We start from the raw sequence: 25,193 nt of genomic DNA, 5'->3' as shown, positions 1-25,193 counted from the left end.
TGACCTTCAAAAGACCTTGAAAACGACAATCGGAACATTTTTTTATATCACCATATTTGCCCCCTTTAACAGCACCACTTTTCTCTCTAACATTTCCTTCTATCTGTAAACCTAACCGAGTTAGTTAGGTGGCCTGTTTCTCGTGAACCACCCGGTAGAGAAGTCACTGTACTATGATGGAGGTGTACAGGGTGTAACAAAATTTAGTGTCATGGTTTTGGCAGATGGTTGTACACCTTCGGATCGGTGGAGATTTATTAAAAGAAATTGCCGCAAAATTGATTTTGACCTTGAAATTCAAGGTCAAATTTTTTATGTTTGTATCGCATTCTACTCGCCATGGGGATCAAACTTGTCAAAGGGACCGTAGGTCGCAATTCAACCGTTCTCTTATAAAACAATGTTAAATATTTTAACGTCGTCTTCCGGTCCTCGGGTTTCTCATTCTTTGCCATAGAATAGAACCATCAAGGTTTGTCGTTCTTAATAGTCGTGCTTGATCACCGGCTTCGATATGGCCACCATTATTTCGTAAACAGAACGGATTTAAACGAATAGAGGACAGTAAACATCATAACTTTCAGATAACCACTGCCAATAATCACAATCTTTTCTGCTCTCTTGTGTAGTGAGTGTTAGACGTCAGGTATGCAAAGGAGAGGAAGAAATTATAACGTGCATCGTTATAACGTGCGTCAGATGCTTCATGCTATTGACGAAGCATTTGGAAACTATACCTTAGCTCGCAAACTATGCAGCAATTGAAATCACGAATCGAAGACGCTTTTCACCGTGTGCAGGTTATACCGAACATTTACGAAAAAGTTCGCAAAAATTTGGAAGAAAGACTAAGGATCTGTTCGCGTCATAATGGTGGCCATATCGAAGCCGGTGATCAAGCACGACTATTAAGAGCGATAAACCTTGATGGTTCTATTCTATGGCAAAGGACGAGAAACCCGAGGAACGGAAGACAAAAATATTTAACATTTAATATTAAATATTTAATGTTTGAGTTGAAATATTTAACAGTGTTTTATAAGAGAACGGTTGAGTTGCGACCTAGGGTTCCTTTGACAAGTTTGGTCCCCATGGCGAGTAGAATGCGATACAAGCATAAAAAATTTGACCTTGAATTTCAAGGTCAAAGTCAATTTTGCGGCAATTTCTTTTAACAAATCTCCGCCGATCCGAAGGAGTACAGTCATCTGCCAAAACCATGACACTAAATTTTGTTACACCCTGTACATATACCGTAAGTGTGTGTTAACTATATGCAGTTAATTCTCAAATTATTTGTATTGGAACGCGACAGAAGGAATTCTCTCACTAGATTTTTCTACTTGGAGATTTCCGAAAGATTTCACCGTTCACGTAGTTTTCTCAAATGTTCGCAGACTAAGGGTATTTCAGCAACTAAACACTATCAGATTGCGGCGCAACCCGTTACCGGACACGGACCTCATTACGCATTCCCATCTCTCTCGCAACGAAACCGTTTTCCGATGGGAAGTTCTAATTGCATCAATCTGGAAGTTCGCGAAGGGTGGCTACCCTGCAATTCGAACTCTTTTCGTCCGTCCGTCGTCACGAAAATGCAGTCTGCTCCGCAAATGTCTTGGGGCAATGTCTGCGAGACACGTATCCAATGCCGAAGGAATTACGCCAGCATAAACACGTGCTAATTTATAAATGGAGAGACGCCATCGAAAACGATGACTAATACTACGTCGATAATTCTAAAGTGCATGTAAGTATTATTATTTTACGCTTAACATGAAGAAATCAAGGTTTCGTACAAAATGATACGTTTATTTGTCCGTCACTGTAAAAAAAAAAAACACATTTATTGCTAACTTACACATACATTCGATGCATTTTTTTTTTCTTTTTGAGAAACGTGAACTCTTCGCGCATGCAATGGGAACGAAATAAATATCATTTGCAACAATTTGTATCATTTGTCGTTCCGTGTGTTAAGGGGGGAACCTTGTGTAAAATGAATTTTTAATAAAATTTTTTCACGATTTTTCTGTTACTCAAACTTTAAACGCGCTTTTCTCGAAACGCAAGATTTCGCACGCTGTGAAACGTAGCTCAAAAACTGATTACTCGATCTTTATGAAACTTGGTATACATATTCCATAAATAACTGGCCACAACATGACGTGCTCCGATTTTTTAATTTTTTATTTAAAACATTGTTATTAACAGAAAATCGTAACACAAAATCCGTTTTTTTTTAAACTTCGCCATTTTTGCAATTTTGCAAATTTTAATAAAAGAAGAATGTCATGTTGTGCGTATTTGCATAAACTAACGATTACATTTTGATTTTTTTGTTTGTTATCATTTTTCTACACTGTACGCTGCATGACGCGTTTCTGAGGTGCCATTTTCAAGCTGCCATTGCACCATTGATATTAACGATTAAAATTTATAAAAAATATTTGTGTTTACATTATAACGTTAATAAATGATACCTCAAATTTTAAATCAATCTACGCATTACATTTTTCAAAAAAAAATTCTTGAAAAACAGGCCATTTACGCAAGGTTCCCACCTGAAATGAACGCGCGCCCGACAACCAGGCGACCGAGTGAAAGTGAAGACCCATTGGGAAACTCAAATTTGACCCGAATCTCGTGTTCGAATCGCGTCACACAGTGTACGCGCGCGAAATTAATCTACCGGCTAAACGGTTTAGGTCAAGTTTAGGCTACCCAGGTCCTCGTGGGTCTCCGAGTCGATCGCCGTTTTCGAAAATTTCTCTTACTCTATGGTCCCTTAAAATTATTAGCTCAGACATTAAATAGAGTGGCAGGTATGTACACTTTTGGCTCGAGACCAGTTCGCGGTCTCTTCTCCGAAATTCTCCGCGGGAGGCAGAACGATGGAAAATGGTCCCCGGTTGGTTTCAATCATTTTATAAATCTACTATCGATTCTACAAACAGCCAGTGGCAGAAATATCTGTCTGCGTACACAATTGGAGCTCGATATTAAATTACAAAACGCCGGCATTACAATTTGAAAATGTGCGACTATAAAATTGACCATTTCCTCCATTCTGCTTGTTCCGTCCCCTCAATTTTTCCCCCGTAGTTCTTCGGCTAAATTAGTGTCGTTAGTTCCTGAGATTCTTCTGAAGTTTGACCCCTTCGGATGTACAGAGTGTTTCAAAATGCGCCGTACGATTTTAAAGACAAATTGGTCCGATTTGTAATACCGATTTTCGGTTGTCTAAAATCTCTCGATTAATTTTACAGACGAGTTACAAAGACGAAATGAAACTGTAGTGAGTGTTTATGAAACCTTTTTCAAAACCGTACTGCTTCGTCTGCAAAGAGGGCCCCGATGGCCTCGCCGATCTACCGATCCATCAATTTTCCAAGAGCACTCCTTAATGAAATCTCTCGATTAATTTTACAGACGAGTTACAAAGACGAAATGAAACTATGGTGAGTCTCTATGAAACCTTTTCCAAAACCGTACTGCTTCGTCTGCAAAGGGGGCCCCGATGGCCCCACCGATCTACCGATCCATCAATTTTCCAAGAGCAGTCGTTAATGAAATCTCTCGATTAATTTTACAGACGAGTTACAAAGACGAAATGAAACTATGGTGAGTCTCTATGAAACCTTTTCCAAAACCGTACTGCTTCGTCTGCAAAGGGGGCCCGATGGCCTCGCCGATCTACCGATCCATCAATTTTCCAAGAGCACTCCTTAATGAAATCTCTCGATTAATTTTACAGACGACTTACAAAGACGAAATGAAACTATGGTGAGTGTTTATGAAACCCTTTTCAAAACCGTACTGTTTCGTCTGCAAAGAGGACCCCGATGGCCTCGCCGATCTACCGATCCATCAATTTTCCAAGAGCACTCATTAATGAAATCTCCCGATTAATTTTACAGACGAGTTACAAAGACGAAATGAAACTATAGTGAGTCTCTATGGAACCTTTTCCAAAACCATACTGCTTCGTCTGCAAAGGGGGCCCCGATGGCCTCGCCGATCTACCGATCCATCAATTTTCCATGAGCACTCATTCTGAAAGATCGTCAGCGCCCTATTCTCCTGTCCGGCATCGAAGGTTCGCTGTGTTGGCGGCTAGAATCCGCCATGGGATTCCGATCGAACCTTTGACCCGACGATACCGATCGCGCGTCGCGCCGAAGGGGATCAAATTCGTTTGAAATCTCGTAACGCGGTGCGGGTCTGCTTTCACCGGCCCCGGGAGACAGCTTGCGATTCATCAACGTCGCTTTCCACGATCGGGGCGTTTTCAGCGGATTTAGAAGAACACGTTGCCGGGCCTGGCCTGGGGGCACAGAAAGCTGGAACAATCGTGCCTCCTCACGGCGTCCATGACCTCCTGGAAGTGGCTGGACACCTGGACAGCAGCCCCCGGCTGAATTCTGCAAAGGTATGCAAACGGCGAGCGATTAATGGCCGATGGAAATTCATTAGAAAGCACGCGGGAACAAAACGCCGGGACACGACAGTTGGGCGATATAATTGATAGCCGGCGGACTAAGGCGATGCCCCTTGTAATTGGCGGCAGTTGCTGTTTCAACTTGTTGATAAATTATCCGACGGGAAAAAGGCGCTGTCACCGAGTCGAAAGCTGGCATTGAATCACGTTCGATAGGATCGGATCGGATCGAATCGGCGTGAAGGATCAGGAGATATCGGTGGAGACGTTTCCGACGGGGTCAATGAACTCTGAGAGACGATCACCGATTCGGTTCGCGTCGAGGAGAATTTGAATTTAATGTTGTACGGTGCATGCTTGCTATCGCGAGTTTTATCCCCGGTCCGTATGTTCCGCGAGCAAAATTGAGATGAACACATGAAATCGGTATCGAAAGAGCCACACGCTGGCCATACGAAACCGTAGCGAGAGACAGATAACTTTCTTCCAGCTTTCGCCGACAACGTCCTACTGACTGATTCGACTTTTACCTCTTAGCACAGTTTCACTCCGTGCATGCAGTGCGTGGCATGTCACGCACCGAACCAGCCAGCCTTAGGAAAAGCCCGTGAATGTACGCCGCGAATTAAACGAGCACGGATCGCTCCTAATCGAGGCGTTGCGTTGCTCGCGGCTTCTTCCGCCACGGAAACCGTTCCCATTCCTATTTTTGCACACCGTCTTGAAAGGACTGCGCGCAATTCGACAGGTGTATTGTACAACTGGGCCTAACATCGAACACATTTAAAGGTTGCCAAAAATAGGGATACATGTACACAGGCCCACGAAAGTATTCGAACGCCCTTTGAAACAGTATAACTTTTTTTAAATTCGATCAAACGGTCCGACTTTTTTTCGGCAATTAGAAGAATCGGTATGCCAAATGATGTGCAAAAAAGATTTTGAAACAATGGCAATTGGTAAGAATTACACGAGAAAACAAAAATGGCACTTTTTACAACTGTTTTATTTGAGCATGCAATGAAAATTAAAAATTTGCGTTTTGTGGATCTATGTTAGTTGTAACCACAAATAGTTGAAAATGGTGGAAATCGTAGTTTTTCACGAGTTTTGGTCCAGTTTCTGCTTAAAATCCACCGATTCTAACGTTTTTCGATGTGTGCCGTTTTTATCTGCATCAACCGATTTCCATGAAATCTTCGGTATGTGTGACATAGATCTGCAAATCGCGTATTTTAAATTTTCATTACAGGTTGAAATAAAAAAGTTTTGGACAGTGCCTTTCTTATTTTCTCTTATAAATTCTAGCAATTGCAATTTTTTCAAAATCTTTTTCGCACGTCATTCGGTAAACCCATTCTTCTAATTCCTCAAAAAAGTCGGGTTGTTTGGTCCAATTTAAAGACAGTCATACTGTTTTAAAGGACTTTCGAATACTTTCGTGAGCCTGTGTACTTCTCTTGAAAATCATAATCAGACCGCAGATCCTTATGCGAAATAAGAATTCTGTACGTCGATTGCTATAAAAAGGAACATTGCATAGACATCTGTCTCTCGTCTCGATGATCTTAACAAGTTAGTTCAGAATATTCTGGTATCCAGAATATACTAGAATATACGAGAATATACTAGAATATACCAGAATATACTAGAATATACTAGAATATACCAGAATATACTAGAATATACTAGAATATACCAGAATATACCAGAATAACCCAGAATATTGCAGAATATTGCAGAATATACTAGAATATAGTAGAATACCCCACAATATTCCAGAATATACTTGAATGTACTAGAATATTTCAGTATATACCAGAAGAAACGAGAATATACCAGAAAATACAGGAATATCCCAGGATATACCAGAATATACCAGAATATAGTATAATATACTAGAATATACCAGAATATACTAGAAAATACAGGAATATCCCAGCATATACCAGAGTATATCAGAATATACCAGAATATACTGGAATATACCAGAATAACCCAGAATATTGCAGAATATACTAGAATATACCAGAATATACTAGAAAATACAGGAATATCCCAGCATATACCAGAGTATATCAGAATATACCAGAATATACTGGAATATACCAGAATAACCCAGAATATTGCAGAATATACTAGAATATAGTAGAATACCCCAGAATATTGCAGAATATACTAGAATATACCAGAATATACTAGAAAATACAGGAATATCCCAGCATATACCAGAGTATATCAGAATATACCAGAATATACTGGAATATACCAGAATAACCCAGAATATTGCAGAATATACTAGAATATAGTAGAATACCCCAGAATATTCCAGAATATACTTGAATGTACTAGAATATTTCAGTATATACCAGAAGAAACGAGAATATACCAGAAAATACAGGAATATCCCAGGATATACCAGAATATACCAGAATATAGTATAATATACTAGAATATACCAGAATATACTAGAAAATACAGAAATATCCCAACATATACTAGAATAACCCAGAATATTGCAGAATATTGCAGAATATACTAGAATATAGTAAAATACCCCAGAATTTTCCAGAATATACTTGAATGTACTAAAATATTCCAGAATATGCCAGAAGAAACTAGAATATACCACAATATACCAGAATATAACAGAATTTACTATTATACCTACTAGTAACTTCTCTACTCAAGTTAAATAGTCAATAGTAATCCACTATTTTCACTGTTTTGTGCCCCACCTCCAAATCCGCAGTATAATAATAATGATATATATAAAGAAGAAAACGTTAAGTGGTTATTTATTGCTAGTCTACAGTGAATTCTCGATATATGTCATCGACTGGTTTTGATGTCGTTTATCGTCTATGTTGTTTATCATCATCGGAATTATATCATATTTGGTATAATTTTCATTAGAAAGATGCCACGAATATATTGGTAAAAGTTCTATAAAAAATAATGAAACATAAAGGAGTTTTGTTACCGAGATCTCCCGAGGTTCTTGCCCCTCACGGCGTATACCCCGCGGTAGTGGGGATAATTCCACGATATGTATTGGCAATGGCTCGGCGACATATATAGAGAGTTCACTGTATCTAGAAAAATTGATCCTGTTTCTTCGCCTACCACCATATTCGGTGGCATTCTTTTCCACCAGGTCGTAAGTTTCCCGTGAAAATGAAAGCCCATTATATGAAATCTGCCGAATATAGTAAGCTACGGACATACGTATGCAGCTGTATGCCAACCGGGACAGCATTATTATATCACCAGGACAGAAGAACGCGACTTCCGGTTGTTTTGTAACGGCTCGACCCGGTTCTTTTCGCAAAAAGTAATATTCCCACGGGCACCCGTTCACCGGTATTCAGGATCTCGGCGTATCTACTCACAGGCCCAGAAGAGCGGCCATTTTCTTCTCCATCATGATGGCAGCGTCGGAATCTCTCTGAATCATGGCGTCGCAGAATATCCTCTTCGCGCAAGGAGTATTGTTCCAGTCTCCGTCTATGCGAGCCACCTCGGCCACTTCCGCGTTCTCCAAATTCTGAAGAGCGTCCTCCAATTCCTGATCAATCCCCAGGCTCCGTTTTCGCCTTCTCTCGTCCCTGCCGTCCACGGAGTTCCTCTCTTCTCGCTCTGTAGATCTATGCTCTCCGTCGATCGCTTCTGTGACGCCGTTCAGTGCGTCCTCCTTCGAAACGTCAACATTGAAGCTATTTTTGAAGAGCTCCGTGGGCACAGAGCCGTCTTCCACCACCAGAATCGACGCGTCTTTCTTATCCTGCGTTTCCCGACTCTGAGCCTGACCTTTCTTCGGGATGACGAGCTCGGTCACGTCGATGCTCCCATCTCGAACCGGCAGATCGATCTCCACGATCTCGCTGATGGAATCGGCACCCTTCCTCTGGAACCGTTTGCTCCGTACTAGACTCCTCAGGTTCCCGTCTGCTTGGAAGACATCCAGATAATCCGCGCTCCGCCTTTTCCTGCTCCTCGATTCCATTCGCGGCTTCTGATCTTCCTGGAGGATCACCAGGACACCATCCTCGTTGTTCAACGGTCCGGGATTATCGTTCGCACCCTCGTTTCTCGGCGCTTTCTCCAGAAAGTACACGGTCTCCCCGAGACTCTCTCCGTTCCGTTGATCCTCGCTGACAAATGACCGGTCATCGTCCAGAGCTCTTTGATACTCCACCTCGGACCCGATCCCGCTATTCGACCGCTTCAGAACGTCAACGTCCAGGTACCTGCCCACCGCCACCGCCCCGATACCCAAAGCAGCGCCGGAGGCCACCAATCCCAGCGCTGGGATCAGGATGCTGGTCCCGGAGGCAACGGTGCCAACCTTCTCCTGAGCTTCTTTGCCCTTGGACAGGCCAAGGTTCTGGGAAATCTTGTGCGTGGCCTCCACCAGAGGATCGATTACCGGCCTGGTGAACTGCGAGACCCTCTCCACGCCGTTCGAGAACTGGCTCTTCAGGTTCTCCGATATTTTCATCCAGAACGGCGCGTCGTTCGGCCTCTTTAGACCGTAGAAGTGCTCGTTCGGGTAGTAGTTCTTCGTCGTGTAGCTGTCGACGATGTTCTTGTCGTTCAACACGTACTTCTTCTTCTGCCGTTGCTCCGTGAACGAGTACTGGTTCTCGGGGAAGTTGTCCGGCCGTTTCTTCTCGTTCTTCAGGATCTTGGCCGGCTGCACGCCTAACTCGGGATGAGCGTATTGAAGGACAGGCGCCCTGGCGCCGGGTTTCAAGGCTACGGGTGCAATCTTCTGGCTCTCCGGGGTGTACAGCTGAGAGACTGGATACACCGCCACTCCATCGGGATGCAGCATCCTCTTGTGAGCGCTGGCGCGGTAGTTGTCGTTCCTTGACTCGTACACCTCGGCCTTCAGCGCTTCGTTCTTGTAGTTTCTCGGGTCCCACTCGAAGAACACGTTCTTCACCTCCTCGTCCACGTCCTTGCCGTACCTGTTAATCGAAACGAGCAAACGCGTCAATCGCTTTTCGTTGTAACAATTGGCGTTGGGTACAACAAAACAATTGCACACGACCGGAGCAGTGTTGCCAGGTCGAGACAATTGAGGGGAATACAATGTACCCCCTCTCTGATGACCAGAGTAATATGCAACACGTTGCGCGTGCGCGATGGGGATTGAGTGGGACACCAAGCGTCGCCTCAGCACACTGATATATACTTGCGATAATCTGACAAAAATATTTTGAACAAAAGTTGATCAGTTTTCGATTGGCTATATATTGCAATAAAAAAGTTCGAAAAACATTTATTTTTATAGTATTGTCAAGGTCAACTTCATTTTTTTAATGGAATATCCCATTTTTTAGACCATAGATCGATAGAGTATCAAAATCTGAGTATAAAAGCGTTGACCTTCATATGTCCTAAACGTAATAGTCAACGAGATATTGTCCAAAGAAGAAAGAAAATTATTTCGATGATATTAGGAGATTTCAAGGTCACCTTTATTTTTTTTTTAGATAGACTATCGAATTCTGGGTAAAACTGTATTGACCTCCATATGTCCTAAATCTAATAGTTAACGAGATATTGTCGAAATAATTTTCCTTCTTCTTTGGACAATATCTCGTTAACCATTAGGTTTAGGACATATGAAGGTCAACGCTTTTATATTCAGATTTTGATACTCCATCGATCTATGGTATAAAAAATGAAGTTGACTTAGACAATACTATAAAAAAAAATGTTTTTCGAACTTTTCTTTCTTACAATATATAGCCAATCGAAAACTGATCAACTTTTGTTGAAAATATTTTTTGTCAGATTATCGCAAGTGCTTAAAAAATCGTGAAAACCGTTACGTGGGACACCCTGTATATGTCAGTGCCTCAGCGGCACGTCACGTGACCAGTCTACGGCCTTAGTGGGGGACGTTGTAGTGTGCTCATGGTGGTCGAATGGGATAGTGGAAGGGGAAAAGGGGGAGAGGAAACAGATACCCAAATGAGTATCACTTGGTGACACTGGCCCGTAGTGTATTTACCTTTTGTTAACGTTCCTGAAGAACCTCTCGAATCCTTGTTTCTCCTCGTTCTCCGCCTGGTAGAAGTTCGAAGAGGGGTCCAAGCTGTCCGTGGTTGTTCCTTCGCGGATCAGCTTGTTGTTGATCACTCTAGCGTTACGCCAGGTCTGCACCTTGTCGATGGGCTCGTCGGGAACCCTCTTCCCATGGATGACAGGCGTGCCGTCCCTGTCGATGGTCATCGGAGTCCTCTTCTGACTGGTCTTTACGTTGATCTCCGAGCGAACGATCACCTCCGAAGGCACGTTTTTCGCGTTCCTGTTCTTCGAGAGGTTCGCGCCTATGTTGGTCCTGGTTGGGTGGACCTGATGAGGCAGGAAGGTGTACCGAGTCGTTTCGTCAGGCTTGTCGTTGACAGGCAGGTTCCTCTGCGACCTATCTTGAAAATGTCTCATCAGGAGCAGCCCGCTGGTCGGAAACGGCGAGTCGAACCTCGCGTAGCTGTTTCTCTCCTCCAGGTTGCTCTTCAGGGTGCTGGGAAGAGGCTTCCAGCTCTGATACTCTTCCGTGGTTGATTCCTGCAGGCGTACAGCTTTCCCATCGGTTCCCAAAGGCGTCCAATCACCGTAGTCGATATTCTTCTCGCTGACCGCCTGCTCTCTGCCAGGAGCAAGCGGTTTTTCCTCTTCGGCACTGCTCTCCGTGCTCGAAGCTGTCTTCTTGTCCGATTGCGAGTCGGACAGCTTCGCCCTGAGCTGCTCGATTTGAGCCTCCTCGAGCTTCCTGACCTCTTCCTTGTTGTTCGTCTCGTTCTTACCGAGTTTCGGTGATTCTACGGAGCTTTCGTTCGGCTTGTTCAAAAAATTCTTCGTCTTCGGAGGCTTGCCAGAGGCGTCGTGGACCGTCGGACTGTCGACAATCAGTTTTTCCCTTCGTTTCACGATCAGTGTGGCCACGCTACCCTCGCTCGTTCGCACCTTCAGCTCCTCCGTCTCGCCTGGAAGACTCCTCGACACTTTCAACATCGTTCGCGCGTAGCTAGGCTTCGGGACGTCGGCCGACGCTGACATCGCTACGGCCAGGCCGAGGAACCACAGGAGAAGCGACACCTGGAACACGTAACGAGATGAAAAGGCCGTCGCAGTCAAAGAAGCTTCGCAAGCGTTGCAGTCAACTTCGTCAGGACATCGAAGAGCTAGCCCAACCCCCGGATAGATGATGCTTGCTAGCTGCAATGCTCCTTAGGGTGGACCTTAGTTGCTCTTGTGCAAAATTTTTTTTTAAATTCATTTGATGCGACCCTTGCAATCTGTTCTACTCGGTAAAAAACTAATTCCCTCCAAATTTCAAGTCGATCGGACAAAGGGAAGACGTGTCGCAACGAGTTTGTTTATGCAAAAAATTTTAATTTTGCGAAAAATGAAAAAGTACACATTTTTTCAATCCCACTGGTCATTAAACACTATTTTAATGTAATATTCTTATTATATCAAAGCAAAAATTAAATTGTTTAATGAATTTGTTTAAGCAAAATTTTTAATATTTATTTTTTAAATATAAAATTTGATCTCACATTAATATAAGGAAAAGTGGAAAAAGACAGTTAAATAATTATAATTAAATATTTTGTTTATAGGCCTAATTATAATAAGAGTATAAATAATTTTTAAAAATCTGTACTTAATGTTGTTTTATCAATTTTTGGGTATGTTTCCCTATAATCGGTTACAATTTGTAATATGAATTGTTTTTCTTCTTCGTTTTTGCATAACGTTAAATTATAATCTTTCATTAATTTTACTGCTCTTTCTGCAACGTCATTCACAACTTCTAATTTTGTTATAATACCTATCGCTTCGGTATAATTATTATTAGTTTCCCATAGTGCTGGATCAATTAAAAGAAAATCTGAATTTATATTGAACCGTTTGAAAAAATTATTTGATTCAGATGATACGAAATGTTGTATTTCCAAATTCGCAAGATTTTTAATTTCTATAGTCGTTGTCATGTATCTCTTATAATTATTATTATTGTTTACATTTTGTAGTGCTTGCACCATCGACCTTTTTGTTTCTACTGAAACTTTTTTATCAAAAAACGATAGCGCCGCATTCTCCGGTGACAAGTACCATAAATGGTTCACAATTTTTTTTAATGCCACATCGCTAATTATTTCCTCGTTAACATTTTTGTAAGGAATTATATTTTTGATGAATTCTAGATCTACACGTGGCGCCATAGCAGCCATTGGGGTCAAAATCCACGGCTCAATATAAATGTTAATTAGAAATACACATGTATCTCTAATGCTACTATACTCTTCCTGGTTGAGAGGAAATTCGTTTCGAAAAATAAATATTTTTAAAGTGTATATTATTTTAGCCATCCACCTCGCATGGTGAAATGCGCCAGGCATTTTGAATGAAATGCCACCCAAAGGAATCCCCCCAAGAAAAATTATTGCTAATTCTAAAAGTTCTTTGTAGTCATCTCTTGGGTGACTCATTTTTGTGTAATTTTTAAAAATTTCGATTTTTTTTGTATATCATTAATATGTTTCAGAACGTAATCGTCGTGCGTTCCCGGGATGTAATTATTTTTATTAATTTCAGGCCAACTATTTTGAAATTTTTTAAAAAGTTGAATATTCGGGCCTGTTGGCGACCGTTTGGCGCGCTCATAGCTCTACTCCGTAATGTAATAAACCAAAATATTGACAATATTGTTGAAACTTTCAAGTAAAATTTCTTATTATACAACCAAAAGATGATATTTTTATGTTATAACAGTAACTCTTATCATTAAAACATAAAATTTGAGTTGCATGTAAAATTAAAGGGAAATTACTGAAATTTTCAAACTTCAAACCGATTGCGACACCCTTTCCTGTTGTCCAATTGAGTTCTTCTTTTGCAGAACTTATTTTTTTTTATCTGGAACAGATCTAGGGGGTCGCATAAAAAAATCAGATGGTCGAAAAATAAGGTCCACCCTAATGCTCCTAAGCTAAAACTCCTCCCACCGAAAACACTGTCATATTAGCTAGGAGCACAGCTACTCTACACGCAATCTCATCACCTTTGTTCATCACCTTATCAACCCGAATTGAACAAATTGTTTCGCGGCTGGAATCTATTCTTCCTTTCTTTCTGTCCTCGTTAGCCTCGTCTAGGAAGCGCGATGCGTACTCGCTAATTACAAACCCGTTTTATGTAACGACTAATGTGTTACGCGGCTGCACCTCGATGGAAATAAGCCTAACCGGAAGCCCATTGTGCCTTCCTCGAGATCTAAGCGAACGTAACGCGCGCCGAACGATCACCAGAAACAGCAGACACCGTCTTTCGCGCCTGACCCACTTCTGATTCTAGCATGGCTTCTGCTGGATTTCGACTTCGAAATTCGAAATTTCGGTGATTCGAAAGCGGGACATTTCGGGCACGAATTTAGCGGCGTGCTTGGTCATCGGCCGCGGGATTTCGAGGCCATTAAAATAAAAAAAAAAGTGCAATCTCGCGCACTTTCTACGCGAGTCGTTGCATCGAACGGAAAAGGGAAGGGTCCGGCGAACTTGTGTCTTCTTATCAAGTCGCTGAACTTTCTCTCGCGTTGTTCCCTTTTAGCTCGTCCCGAGAACTGTCCATAAATGGGGGTGCTGTTAGAGCAATTCTGCGACCATTAGATGCGACACAAAGCTGAAAACGTGACGAAAGGATCATATTTGCTTGTTAAGAGCCAAGATTACGTAGATTCGCGATAAGGTAGAGTGACCACGTTACCGACAAAAATAGGCGAAAAATGGTTTTACGTGCCTCAACTTTTCACCTTATATGAGCATATTTTTCGCTGCGAAAGGGCTCATTCGAAAGAGGAAGGTTCAATCTAGCGCGCGCTGGTCATGAGCTGACGAGATTATGCAGATATTTGGTAATATTAGCGTTAGAAGTAGGCCAAAAATTGACGATGTGCATGACGTGGAATCCAAGCAATTTTATGCCATTGGATGAGTTTTCTGGATGAAATCGAGAGTAGCGCGCGCTAGAAAATATCTCCAGCTACAAATTCAGCTATATTTTGTCTTGATTCAATGCAAAATAAAGCCAACAAACTTGAAGCACGTTTCTGCCGTCAGAATTCATAATATCGATAATACATAGCAAAAAATGTGACAGTTTTAATCACAGACTTAGGACCCGTCGGATCAAGACCAAGACGGATATACAGTCTTTACTCGATATTTGTCGCAAATATCTAGCCGATAAAAGTCCCAGAACTATCCCCACTACCGCGGGATATACAGTCTTTACTCGATATATGTCGCAAATATCTAGCCGATAATAGTCCTAGAACTATCCCCACTGGCCAAGGGCCAAGAAGTTTCGCTGTCCTTTTCTACGTTCGGCAGTGTATCAAAGAATAGTAGACCCGTGTTGTGGACATATATCGAGTAAACACTGTTCCGGTGTCATTTCGATGAACTTTCATTTCGGTTGATAAGCGATTAGTATAGTCGGTGTTTGCCGGAACTGAGGCGTCGAGAATCGATGCATCGTAACGAAAGAATCCGCTCGATCCGAGAAGGTAATCGCGGCGAGAGAAATTTAATAGCTCGCTGAAATTGCCGACATTCTTTCCCGAGATTAGAAAATAGCGATGCAGTAACCGACCGGTTGTGGACTTTCTATTATCAAGTCGAGAATTTATTCATCGGCGAGATGAATCAACGCCGAGATGTCCTCCGGATTCCATTGTTCCATCGCCGCTTCCGTCTCATCGTTCTTTACGAGTGTTTGCTCTAATGGCAACCGCGAGCTATTAGGATGTCCCAGAAAACGTGGATTAAAAAATCGATTGCATTAAGATGATCTCAGTCGGCGAACGATTTCTCCGTTTCGACTTGCGATCGCCTAACCGCGACCTAAAGAAATATTGCCTAGCGGAAGCCTATTAATAAGTCTCTTAACGACTGTGCCATCTTCGAGACGCGATGTTTCAGTTTACCAGCGAAATTGCTGTCGCCATCGAAGATGAACCAACTGAGATGATAATTGTTCAGGAAATTTCGTTGAACTTTCTACGGATCTGTAACCGAATTCTGTGATACAAGATGGTGTAACAAATTGATTACTCAGAGAATCATTAACTTCCTAAGCAATTCAATATCCGCAGTTTCTCAACGTTTAGACGTTGCCTACTTTTCATAGTTTGATAGAAGTAGGTAGAGGAATTTTTCAGGTGTCCATTTAAAATGGAAACTTCAGTTTACGAGTCTACAGTGGATTCAGGTATCAGAAATATTTATAGCGAATTCGCGATATATGTCGCCGAGGCCTGGATGATAAATGTCGCGGAGTTATCATATTAATACAGGTCGGGTATATCGGTATGTCGGTGTGAGACCAGGAGACCACTACTAATCCAATAACAAAACTCGTTCATTTTTCATTATTTTTTTTATGCGACTTTCACCAACATATTCGTGGCATTTTTATAATGAAAGTTATATGAAATATAATATAATTCCTATGATATTTTTCTGTGTTTATGAACGATTAAAATTACTTCCCATTACAATTATATTAACGGAAAATTAGTGTAAATATGATCCGAATTGTATCGTGTTTGGTATCACATTAATCAGAAAAATTAAATAAATGTATTGGTGAAAGTCCCATAAAGAAAATGATGAAAAATAAAAAAGTTTTGTTATTTTGATATTACGTTTACAGTCCTCTCGAACTTCGCTATCCTTTTCTACGTTCAGCACTACATCAAAGAACAGTAGGATCTCGTCGACGGTATTTGCCACTGTGACTTTGACTAATAAAGTGTACGACGAATGTATTTACACTCCTCGGCGGCGAGCGTTGCTGTCCTTTTCTACATTCGACACTGCATCAAAGAACAGTAGGGTCTCGTCGACGGTATTTGCCGCTGTGACTTTGACTAATAAAGTGTAGGACGAATGTATTTACTTTTCTCGGCTGCGAGCATCGTTGTCCTTTTCTACATTCGGCACTGCATCAAAGAACAGTAGGATCTCGTCGATGGTATTTGCCGCGGTGACTTTGACTAATAAAGTGTACGACGAATGTATTTACACTCCTCGGCGGCGAGCGTTGCTGTCCTTTTCTACATTCGACACTGCATCAAAGAACAGTAGGGTCTCGTCGACGGTATTTGCCGCGGTGACTTTGACTAATAAAGTATAGGACGAATGTATTTACTTTTCTCGGCTGCGAGCATCGTTGTCCGTCTCTACATTTGGCACTGCAGCAAAGAACAGTAGGATCTCGTCGACGGTATTTGCCGCTGTGACTTTGACTAATAAAGTGTAGGACGAATGTATTTACTTTTCTCAACGGCGAGCATCGTTGTAGTTTTCTTTCGGCGTGGATCAGAGAATAGTGAACTGGTGAATAAACGACTTTAAGCCCGGTGTTGCCGACATATATCGCGAATTCATATTTCATTCTCTTAGGGCGTTGGAAAATCGTTGAGAAAAATAGATTCGTTCGCGATGTTGATAGTTCAAATGTTCAGCAACGTGTCCGAGCGCTTACGATGGTTTGTGCACGTTCCCCGGGGAGTAACAATCAGCGGAATCACCTGGTATCGGTACAAAAAAAAAGGCTTGTCGCGTCCGGTTTTCCTCGATTTCGCTAGTTCGCAGAATCGGCGGCGTCGTGGAAAAACAAGGATAAAAGAAACAGGCGGTTGGAATGACTTTCGAACGGGAGAGGAATGAACAAAAAGACAGAGAAAGAAAGAGAGAGAGAGAGAGAGAGAGAAAGGGAGAGACAAGACCGAAATAAAGTGGCCGACTGGACCTGCAGCCGATCCGTCGACAAGTGAAATGGAACGACATGCTTTCCCCGAGCACGTTTTGCCCCCCGCGCACGATCCACGCTCGCTCGTCTATGGGTACGGGTATGGACAGCACGCGTCCGCCACGGGACGATCCACTTTTTCCAATCCGGTGACTTTCGATCGGCGATCCTCGGCAGAAATTCTGCACTGCGACCGCTAAAGAGCAGCCGTGGCACTCTCGTCTCTTGACCTTAACTCGCGATCTCGCGGAAATTCTTACCCTTTTGCCGAGACACGAGCAAACGAACAACAGAGGAATGCAACGGATGCTTCACAGTTGAAAACAATCGCTCCTGAACTTTAGCATCCGAGCATTCTTTTGAATCGCTCGGGCACTCCGTTCGCCGAATACAGTAAGGAGCACAACTGAACCAATAACCACAACTTTTGTGTGAATTATTATTTATTGCTAGGAATATAGAAGAATAACAAAAGATAAAGATTATAATTATTTTTATCATAGTTAGAAGTAACTGAAGAAATTTTTTTCAATAACTAACCCTTAGCACTCGAATCGCGACTGTAAGGCGCCACGAAAAGTTGCTGTATCATTATTCAAAATATTTTTTACATTATTAAATTTGTTTGTATTTAATAAATTACTAAACCGTTCATTACTGTACGAGTAAATTGCACCATTTTCGTATGTATAGCACGACAAAATATATATACAAGGGAAATATTCTAGGTCGGAAGAAATGTTTCGTTTTAGAGTTAAAATGGCTTCGAGTGCAAAGGGTTAATGTCTCCTCGTTTAGCAATGACAAAACAAATGGATCGACTCGGTTTTGCACCACGTTCAATACTTGGCAATATTTAATATGTTATTTATTTTTAATATTTCGTCCACAGACCTTTTGCTTGTGAAACTGCACTAATTCGCTTTGGCATACTTTCTACTAATTTTTTACAATAATCCGGAGATATTTTTCCCCACTGTACTTGAATTCTGTCATACAAATCTGTGATTGAAGTTGGTTGGGAGTCACATGAATCCCGAAGCCGTCTTTTTAGTAAACCCCATAGATTCTCTATGGGGTTGAGGTCGGGGCTCTGTGCAGGCCAATCCAGAACAGGAAATTTATTAGTACTGAGCCAATGTTTTACACTTTTAGCAGTTTGCTTAGGGTCTCTGTCATGCATGAAAATTACATTTTTTTCTTCAAAAGGCATATTTTCAACAGCATCTATAAGATGATCTTGTAAAATATCCTTGTACATGTATTGATTCATGATGCCATTAATTCGGTGCAGTGATCCAACACCAAATGATGTTAGACACCCCCAATACATTAGACCTCCATGCTTTGACGTTTGTTTCACATATCGTGGTTTAAGTCTTTCGTTTTTACGAATCCAGCACCAAGACATGCCATCTGAACAAATTCTGTTAATTTTGCTCTCGTCGGACCAAATAACCCGTTCCCAGTCAGTAGCTGTCCAGTTTCGATATTTTTCAGCAAATTCCAAACGGAGTTTAATATTTTGTTTCGATAATATTGGCTTCTTTTCTTTCTTAATGCATCTAATCTCACCTCGTTTGAGGGTTCTTCGTGCTGTCCACTGACTTATTTGTATATTCGTATCCTCTTTTAATAATTTTGCAGCCATATTGGCACTTGAGGCTTCATCAGATGAGACAAACCGTATAATCCTTCGTTCATCCTGCGGTGATAATTTCTTTGGTCTTCCTCCAACATTTAATAACATAGCCTTACAGTATTTTTTTCTTATTCTCTGCACTGTCGATTGATTAACACTGCAATTTTTCGCCGTCTTACGCCGTTATTCAAAAGAGAAATTACTTTTTTTAAACAATTTGGAGCAATTGATTTCATATTTATTCTTATTTCACTTGCGTGCTTTTCCGTTCGACTGACTGCGAAGAACTGAGTGTTAAGATGTAGAATATTTTGTAAACACACATACCAAAGTGCTAGATGTAAACATACTACTAGAACATTCCACGTACACATTTCTTCTACGGACCGGTGCAAAACCGAGTCAATCTATTTTGTTCGTCACTGCTAAACGAGGAGACATTAGTTATTGAAAAAAATTTCTTCAGTTACTTCTAACTATGATAAAATAATTATAATATTTATTTTTTGTTATTCTCCTATATTCCTTGCAATAAATAATGATTTACACAAAAGTTGTGGTTAATGGTTCAGTTATGCTCCTTACTGTATATCAACTCCACGGAACAGCAGAGAATATCGAGGATAAATAATTCAATTATTGTAGAACAAAATTTTCTCCAAATACTGCAGACGGAATCGACAACAATTAGCCAGTACTATTCTGTAAGTCTAAGCCGGACTTACGGTGAATTCTCGGTATATGTCAGCAACGGCGGCCTTGATGTCGTTTATCGCCGAGAAGAGTAAATACATTCGTTCTATATTTTATTAGCCAAAGTCACAGCGACAAATACCGTCGACGAGATCCTACTATTCTTTGATGCAATGGTGAACGTAGAAAAGTACAACGATGCTCGCCGCCGAGGCCTCGGTCGCCGAGGAGTGTAAATACGTTCGTCCTACATTTTATTAGTCAAAGTCAAAGCGGCAGACACCGTCGATGAGATCCTACTATTCTTTGATGCAGTGCGGAACGTAGAAAAGTACAACGATGCCCGCCGCCGAGGCCTCGGTCGCCGAGGAGTGTAAATACGTTCGTCCTACATTTTATTAGTCAAAGTCAAAGCGGCAGACACCGTCGATGAGATCCAACTATTCTTTGATGCAGTGGTGAACGTAGAAAAGTACAACGATGCTCACCGCCGAAGCCTCGGTCGTCGAGGAGTGTAAATAAGTTCGTCCTACATTTTATTAGTCAAAGTCAAAGCGACAAATACCGTCGACGAGATCCTAAAATTCTTTGATACAGTGCCGAACGTAGAAAAGTACAACGATGCTCGCCGCCGAGTCCTCGGTCGCCGAGGAGTGTAAATACGTTCGTCCTACATTTTATTAGTCAAAGTCAAAGCGGCAGATACCGTCGACGAGATCCTACTATTCTTTGATGCAGTGTGGAACGTAGAAAAGGACAACGATGCTCGCCGCCGAGTCCTCGGTCGTCGAGGAGTCTAAATACGTTCGTCCTACATTTTATTAGTCAAAGTCACAGCGACAAATACCGTCGACGAAATCCTACTATTCTTTGATGCATGCAGTGGTGAACGTAGAAAAGTACAACGATGCTCGCCGCCGAGGCCTCGGTCGCCGAGGAGTGTAAATACGTTCGTCCTACATTTTATTAGTCAAAGTCAAAGCGGCAGATACCGTCGACGAGATCCTACTATTCTCTGATGCAGTGGTGAACGTAGAAAAGTACAACGATGCTCGCCGCCGAGTCCTCGGTCGCCGAGGAGTGTAAATACGTTCGTCCTACATTTTATTAGTCAAAGTCCCAGCGACAAATACCGTCGACGAGATCCTACTATTCTTTGATGCAGTGGTGAACGTAGAAAAGGACAACGATGCTCGCCGCCGAGGAGTGTAAATACGGAGTGTTGAAACATATTCGTCCTATGTTTTATATGTCAAAGTCGAATAAGAAAAGTACAGCGAAGCTCGAGTGTCCTCGGTCGCTGAGGAGTATGATCATAATACAGGTAGGGTGTGAGACCACTACTAGTCCAATAACAAAACTTCTTTATTTTTCATTATTGTTTTATGGGCCTCTCACCAACATATTCGTGGCAATTTTCTAATAAACATGACACCAAATATGATATAATTCCGATGATATTTCCTTGCGTAATGAACGATGAATAGTACTTTCTATCCGATATATGTCCCTGGCTAGACCCGCGTTTCGGACATGAATCGAGTAAACAGTATACAACAGCCACATAGATGTTTACCCGCTGAAATGTTTCATCTTCAGACAGACCTAAGTTTGCCCGTTAGATCATAACTGGAAGATTCGCTTCCGGTGCGTTCTAATTAGGCTGTCGCGCAAAACCGCGAACGGCCGGCGGAAAAAAAATCACGAACAAGCATGAAAAAAAAAACAGAGATGGAGGAAAAGATGGATACACATTAATCGCCACGAAATTAACGTCCGCGGGCTTTCTGGAGCGGAAATACAGTGTGACACGGAACGGGGCCAGGCCGTTGTGTACTTCCTACGAACGAAACGCACGTTAATCGCATACGCCGTTCATTAGTCCGGGCGATGTTGCAATTTTCCATGTTCTCATAAGCTCGATAATGCACAAATCACCCCCGATTTCATGCTCGAACGACTCGCTTAGAGAACCGCGACCGGTTGGCACGAGGGGCTCCGATAGAGATCGATCTAGGCTGACCGATCATCGATCGGGTACGAGATCGTTAGCCAAATGTGCGAGCTTTAGACATTTTCGATCGATCTCGATATCTCTTCCACCGAAGATCGAAAGAATTACAGAACCCTTTAACCCCGCCTACGTATTTTTACATACTGTTAAACATGTTTCTTTAACAATAAACATACCAGTTGTTACAAATATCGAAACTGCATATAAACATGTGCTCATAAGTAATAATCAGACTGCCGATTTTATGCATTTTTGAGACAAAACCGAGTACGGTGTTTACTTTATATATTTCCCAACTGCCTAGGCGATAAAAGTCCCAGAATGAACTGGGGAGCCTCTCAAAGAATAGTATCTCTTGGCCGATATATGTCCCTGGCTAGACCCGTGTTTCCGGACACTTATCGAGTAAACGCTGTAGATCAAATACAAAACAGTAAAGACATTTAACGAATTTAGAATCACTGTTGTATTGCTCTCTTAACTCTAGCAATTTATTAGGGGAAAAAAATAGACATTGATTTAGCTCTTGTGTCTTGCAAATAATACATAAAACGTTTATTTTGCATAAAAATTCGCAGTCTGGTAGTAATTATATAAATTACCCTACTCGAGCTCGTATTGAAATTGTGCGGACTCTGAATAAGCACAACTATTATTTTTACAATGCAACGCACACCATAGTTCCTTTCAACGTACGGCAGGTTTAGCGTTAAAATGCAACGTCGTAAACATTTCCTGGGACATTCGAGCAACAGACGCAATCAATTGTAAATCAATGATTCTCATTCACCGATGTCGAGAAAGCGGGCTTTCTCGCAAGAACAACGGAGCCGATCGCACGGAAATGAATCGACACAATGGAACGCGCATCGTCGATGCAATTAGAGAATTATCTTCCATCCCACGCGACGAAGCTTGTAGCTATTATTGTCCGTCGATTCGATGTCGAAGAAAATCGTGCTTCCGATAAGCGAGCGAACAATTAGCAGGCTTTTCGATTTTTCGAAAGAGCTCTCGTATTCTGCTTGAGCGTACACTTTCTCCAAACATGAATTATTGATAACAGCCCTAGGTATGTATTCATTTCACTTGGAGTCACGCGAAGCAAATCGTAATCAAAGTTTTAAACTGGAACTCTCTTGCTGTACATTGTCCTTGCACGGGCTAATTAGAAGTTTGCGCGGCGACGTTCTTGTCTAACACCCGAAACGCAGTAAAAATGATAATAGAACAGGATCGTCTGTTCCGCAATTGTCTAACAATTGTCTAAAGAGTAAGTGGATGCAACACGGAAAGAGCAAAACCGTCGGAAGAATGTACGTTTCTGCATCGGTTTCAAAGTTGTTAGAATAAACATTTTAAGAATATTTTCATTAAAGAACCGGATTGTTTAAAATTTAAAAAAAAAAATGTACCGGTGATTATGAAAGTGAAGTAAGTCGTGTCCCATTTCTTCGAGATATTTAATACTCCTTCTGTCCCATAATAATAGTTGCCAGTGAGTATTTAAACGGGAATTATTGGCGAATGCAGCTGTAAGTTATGTTAATAGCGCAAAATTGCGAAGCCTTCAATCAAAATCAATGTTTCATGACGTGTGTCATTTGTTTTGACACATCTTTCAATTTTTAGGTTAACCTAATTATTACGAATTAGTTGTTCTATTTCAGTTGAATATCAATCCATTGTAAAAGTAAGATGAAAAAAAGAGAGTTTGAAGAACGATGGTTCCAATAATTTCAAGCTCACTATTATAGGGAAAGCAAAGCTTCGCAGCCAAGGGATCCTACCTACAAGTTTAAAATGCAGTAACGAAATTATTGAAAAATCCAGAAACTATCTGAGCACTCAGAATAAAAATTAGGAGTAATATTTTTAATTTATTGTTTCATTTAACCTAGTTTTTTTATGATAAATGTTGCGTTCTATATTTATTTTCTATTGCTACCATTATTATGGAACAGAGGGAGTACCCAATATGTAATATACATATAATTTTTCAATTCACTATAACAATTATTAGTCGAATCAACCGGACGCAATACATAACAAGCAAAAAAAATCAATTAGCTTGGAATTTTTACTTACACCACTTTCAAAAATCACCGGCACAAATAGGAAAAATGAACTGCTGATCTCTTGTCATGTACATAATTAAATTATATATGTTCGCAGCTTCGGGAACCGGATGTACTGTCTTCGGTATATCGGCATTCGTCCTCAAAGGGTTAAGGGACCGTGATCATTTCGCACTGAAGATCTTCAGTCTAATCGTTACGAATCGAAAGAATATAAAAGCTACGAGAATATAGAAGAGTAGATGTTATAATCTGCAATATAGCACTGAACAAAGAGAAGAATATCGTGAACGTGTCAGATTGATAAATACCTTGAATTTGTCCATTTTCGTGTTTCCTGATCTTCGCCGGTGTTCTCCAAGCTGGTCGGGTCCAACGGTAATGTAGAGGGTCGGAAGAACCGGAAGTGAGGAGATGTAAGATGAAGGGAAGAGGGTAGTCACCTCAGATCCGCATGGTACGCACGGGTCCAACGAAATCCACGGTCGGTCGATATCACGTTCGAGAAGAAGAGAGACACCAAGGAAGAGGGAGAATAAGAACCAGAATGAGAAGAACAAAAGCTGAAGGCAGAAGCAGAGCAGAAAGAGGAGGCCTGCTCCTACGCACCTGTTGACTCCCGGAATATCTTCGCGAGACTGACGAAGGCGCTCAGTCAGCGGCTCCTCGTGTCTCCGACGAAGGACCGACACTTCTCACCGACCTACTTCCCGCGTTCGCCTTCGCCTTCTTCCGTCGCAGACGTACACCGTCGCGTCGTCGCCCCCGACGATCAAACCGAAAAACTTTTCCGAAACTGTCCGGAACCCCCTCGAGGCCAATCGATCGAATTTCAACCACTCGGGTTTCTTACTTTTCATCCGACGAGTCAGAAAGGCACCATTCCTTTTTAACGTGGACCATAACTGTTATAATCAAAAAGAAAAAAGTCATGGAATAACAAGTATTTCATCGGTTAAGATCGTATTGGTTACAAATAATGATTATAAGTAACCGAAAATTTGTTCTCCTGTTGGCAAATGTTATCGTTCAGAGAAATTCATTTCGATCACTTATAACAGTTATCAATGAGAGAAATTCATTTCGATCGCTAATAACAGTTATTGATGGGAGAAGTTTATTTCGGTCGCTAATAACAGTTATCGATGGGAGAAGTTTATTTCGGTCGCTTATAACAGTTGTCGATGAGAGAAATTTATTTCGATCGCTAATAACAGTTATCGATGGGTGACGTATATTTCGGTCGCTTATAACAGTTGTCGATGAGAGAAGTTTATTTCGGTCGCTTATAACAGTTGTCGATGAGAGAAATTTATTTCGATGGTTCGTAACAGTTATAGATGGGTGCCGTTTATTTCGGTCGCTTATAACAGTTGTCGATGAGAGAAATTTATTTCGGTGGTTCGTAACAGTTATCGATAAGAGAAATTTATTGCGATCGCTAATAACAGTTATCGATACGACAAGTTTAATTCGGTCGCTTATAAC

General features: G+C 41.5%; 1 protein-coding gene across 1 annotated transcript; it reads right to left on the bottom strand.

Annotated features, from left to right (window-relative positions):
- Positions 1 to 1,791: 1,791 nt before the first annotated feature.
- On the bottom strand, positions 1,792 to 24,709 carry LOC143360918 (uncharacterized). The gene is made up of 4 exons (XM_076800115.1): positions 24,017 to 24,709; positions 10,467 to 11,554; positions 7,834 to 9,414; positions 1,792 to 4,424 (listed from the first exon to the last, which is right to left on the bottom strand). The coding sequence occupies exons 1-4, from the start codon at positions 24,029 to 24,031 to the stop codon at positions 4,301 to 4,303; spliced, it is 2,808 nt and encodes a 935-aa protein (XP_076656230.1). The 5' UTR covers positions 24,032 to 24,709; the 3' UTR covers positions 1,792 to 4,300.
- Positions 24,710 to 25,193: the final 484 nt, after the last annotated feature.

Source organism: Halictus rubicundus, chromosome 14 (assembly GCF_050948215.1).
Source record: "Halictus rubicundus isolate RS-2024b chromosome 14, iyHalRubi1_principal, whole genome shotgun sequence".
Taxonomy (NCBI): domain Eukaryota; kingdom Metazoa; phylum Arthropoda; class Insecta; order Hymenoptera; family Halictidae; genus Halictus; species Halictus rubicundus.
This window is presented reverse-complemented; position numbering and strand designations above follow the sequence as displayed.